This window comes from Curcuma longa, chromosome 4 (genome assembly GCF_044706935.1).
Source record: "Curcuma longa cultivar G26 ecotype Majalengka, Jawa Barat chromosome 4, ITB_CL_G26_1.1, whole genome shotgun sequence".
Lineage (NCBI taxonomy): Eukaryota > Viridiplantae > Streptophyta > Magnoliopsida > Zingiberales > Zingiberaceae > Curcuma > Curcuma longa.
The window spans coordinates 9,692,858-9,695,149 of NC_133864.1; the positions used below are offsets into that span (position 1 = coordinate 9,692,858).

Genomic DNA, 2,292 nt, shown 5'->3' on the forward strand with positions numbered 1-2,292 from the left:
TCTCTGCCAATTTGATTAGAAAATTAATTAATCAACTAGTTTTGTTCACTTGTTAATCTTAGTGTGTTTAATTGGTTATTTTATCATGTATTTGTTCATCGATAATGATTTTAGAATAAAAAAAACGTTGTGGAGAATTTGGAGAGGGATCCTTTTGGTAGACTTAGATTAATTTCCATTTGAGTAGGTTATGATCAGTTGTAGATATTTGAATGCCTTTGCCTAAATTTTATGAAGAGTGATAGACATCATACATTTTTATAGGTTTGATAATTAAGCCAATTTACCATATTCAATGTTAATATAATGTTGACTAATATTAAGAATTCTACAATAATTTTAAATTATTTTAAATTAATCAAAATTATTTTAAAATAATTATAACAGTTATTAAATATCTATTATTATAGTGTTTGCATTAGTTGTTACATGTTGATATAGAAGCTAAAGAGTAGTGGTTACAATTATATTCTCAAAATAAAATATACGGTGGAATGATAATTTTTTATAAAAAAGATATCCATTTAATGATTGATTAGATATGAAATGTCCTTTTAATTTTTAACACCCTTTAGTTTTCAGACAATGCGTATGATGGAGAGGAGGCACCATAAAATAAAATTAAAATTACTTAAAGGCCAAGACAGGCGCCGCAATCTAAGGGCTTCACTTCAATGCATGAATCATCCATATCCACTTAATTCTCTTCTCTTGGGATGTTCCAACCCTTCAATTTCCATCACATGTTATAAAGCCTAAGATTACAGAATTTATTTATTTATTTATTCATATAATGAGAATTTTTTGCTTTGTTCAACCTTGAATAATTAAATCCAATTAATTTCCTTACAAAAATTCTCTCTCTCTGTATGTATATATATACACACACCAACTCAATCTTGTTCATCTTCTTCCTCTTCATATTTTCGTCTGCTAATTAACTGGAACGGAGAGATGATGACAAAGCTGTTCGGGATCGACGCCGTTTCCAAGGCGGAGAAGAGTTGGCCGGACTCCGATTCCTCGTCGTCCACGACGACGATCGCCGCCGCCGGCGGCAACCCGGTCGGCAGGAAGTACGAGTGCCAGTACTGCGGCCGCGAGTTCGCGAACTCGCAGGCGCTGGGCGGCCACCAGAACGCCCACAAGAAAGAGCGACAGAAGCTGAAGCGCGCCGCTCAGATGCGGCAGCGCTACTACTACCACCACCGGATCCATCACGGCGGCGGCGGAGGGATCTGCATGTTCCCACCCAGAAGCACGATTTTGCCGGCCATCGAGCCGGCGCCACCGTACCGCTTCCAGGAGTACCCTCCTGCCACCTCCGGATGGATCTACTTCTCACGCGACAACAAGCCAGCGCCACCGCAACCGCGGCCGTCCTTCACCTCTACTACTCGGCTCTCGACGACGATTATCCCCCAGCGCACCTACTCGGCCAGCCAGCCGTCCTCGGAGAAGTTCAGCATATCCGGCCATGGCCAGAGCAAGACGGCGAGGGCCGAGGAGGCGTTGGAGCTAGACCTCCAACTCCGCCTGGCGCCGGCTGGATCGTAAAGCTAAAACCGCCATCAAGAGCTAGCGGCGACGGCCATGCAGGGCCTGTAGTTGTATTTCCATGATCTTTTAGTTCTAGTTTACGATATATGTTCTATAATTAGTAGTGCAAACGAATGAAGTGTGTATTCGCAAGTTTGTTTTCCAAGTTTAATCCTTTGTTCATTAAACTCGAACTAAATTTTGATTAATATTTCAAATCAAGATTCGAATTTCAGTACTACGTACTGTGGATATCAAGGACGAGTTCAGTAATATCGATCGCGATGCTGCAAAACGTGGAAGACACAGAGAGCAGGTTGATAATTGGAAGAGCTAAGTTAGCTCATTCGTCATCTTCCTAAACCCTAAACCCTAAATTATAAACCCTAAACCCTATCAAAACTCCTACCTGCAACTCCCACTCTACGAGGAGCGATTGGTCTTCCAAATCCTTTATAATAATAAAAGAAGCAACTACGTAAAACATGGCAGGTTTGATTAATTCATTTAATTTCATAAATTAATTAATTAATGCTTGCCAGGATTATTATTATCTTTGGTATGACGTTGTTAGTCAACAAGTGATCAGAGAGTTGCTGCAGATCATGATCCTAAGATTCGCATCGAATATATTAATGATCATCAGCTTATTTTTATATAATATCCGCCAGCATTTGGAGACCTACTCATCTGTCTTTGCCTTGCAATACATGCAAAGTCGAGATGGATTTGAAACACCTGGACTGGATCATA

The 2,292-nt window shown here is 40.1% G+C and overlaps 1 protein-coding gene across 1 annotated transcript; it reads left to right on the plus strand.

Annotated features, from left to right (window-relative positions):
• Window positions 1–927: 927 nt before the first annotated feature.
• On the plus strand, window positions 928–1,700 carry LOC141825930 (zinc finger protein 6-like). The gene has a single exon (XM_074713188.1). It carries the CDS (start codon window positions 955–957, stop codon window positions 1,555–1,557), a length of 603 nt encoding a protein of 200 aa, XP_074569289.1. The 5' UTR covers window positions 928–954; the 3' UTR covers window positions 1,558–1,700.
• The last annotated feature ends 592 nt before the right edge of the window (window positions 1,701–2,292 follow it).

What these genes read in the sequence shown, in the direction of transcription:
- LOC141825930 (XM_074713188.1), top strand. Translation starts at nt 955, where the DNA reads ATGATGACAAAGCTGTTCGGGATCGACGCCGTTTCCAAGGCGGAGAAG.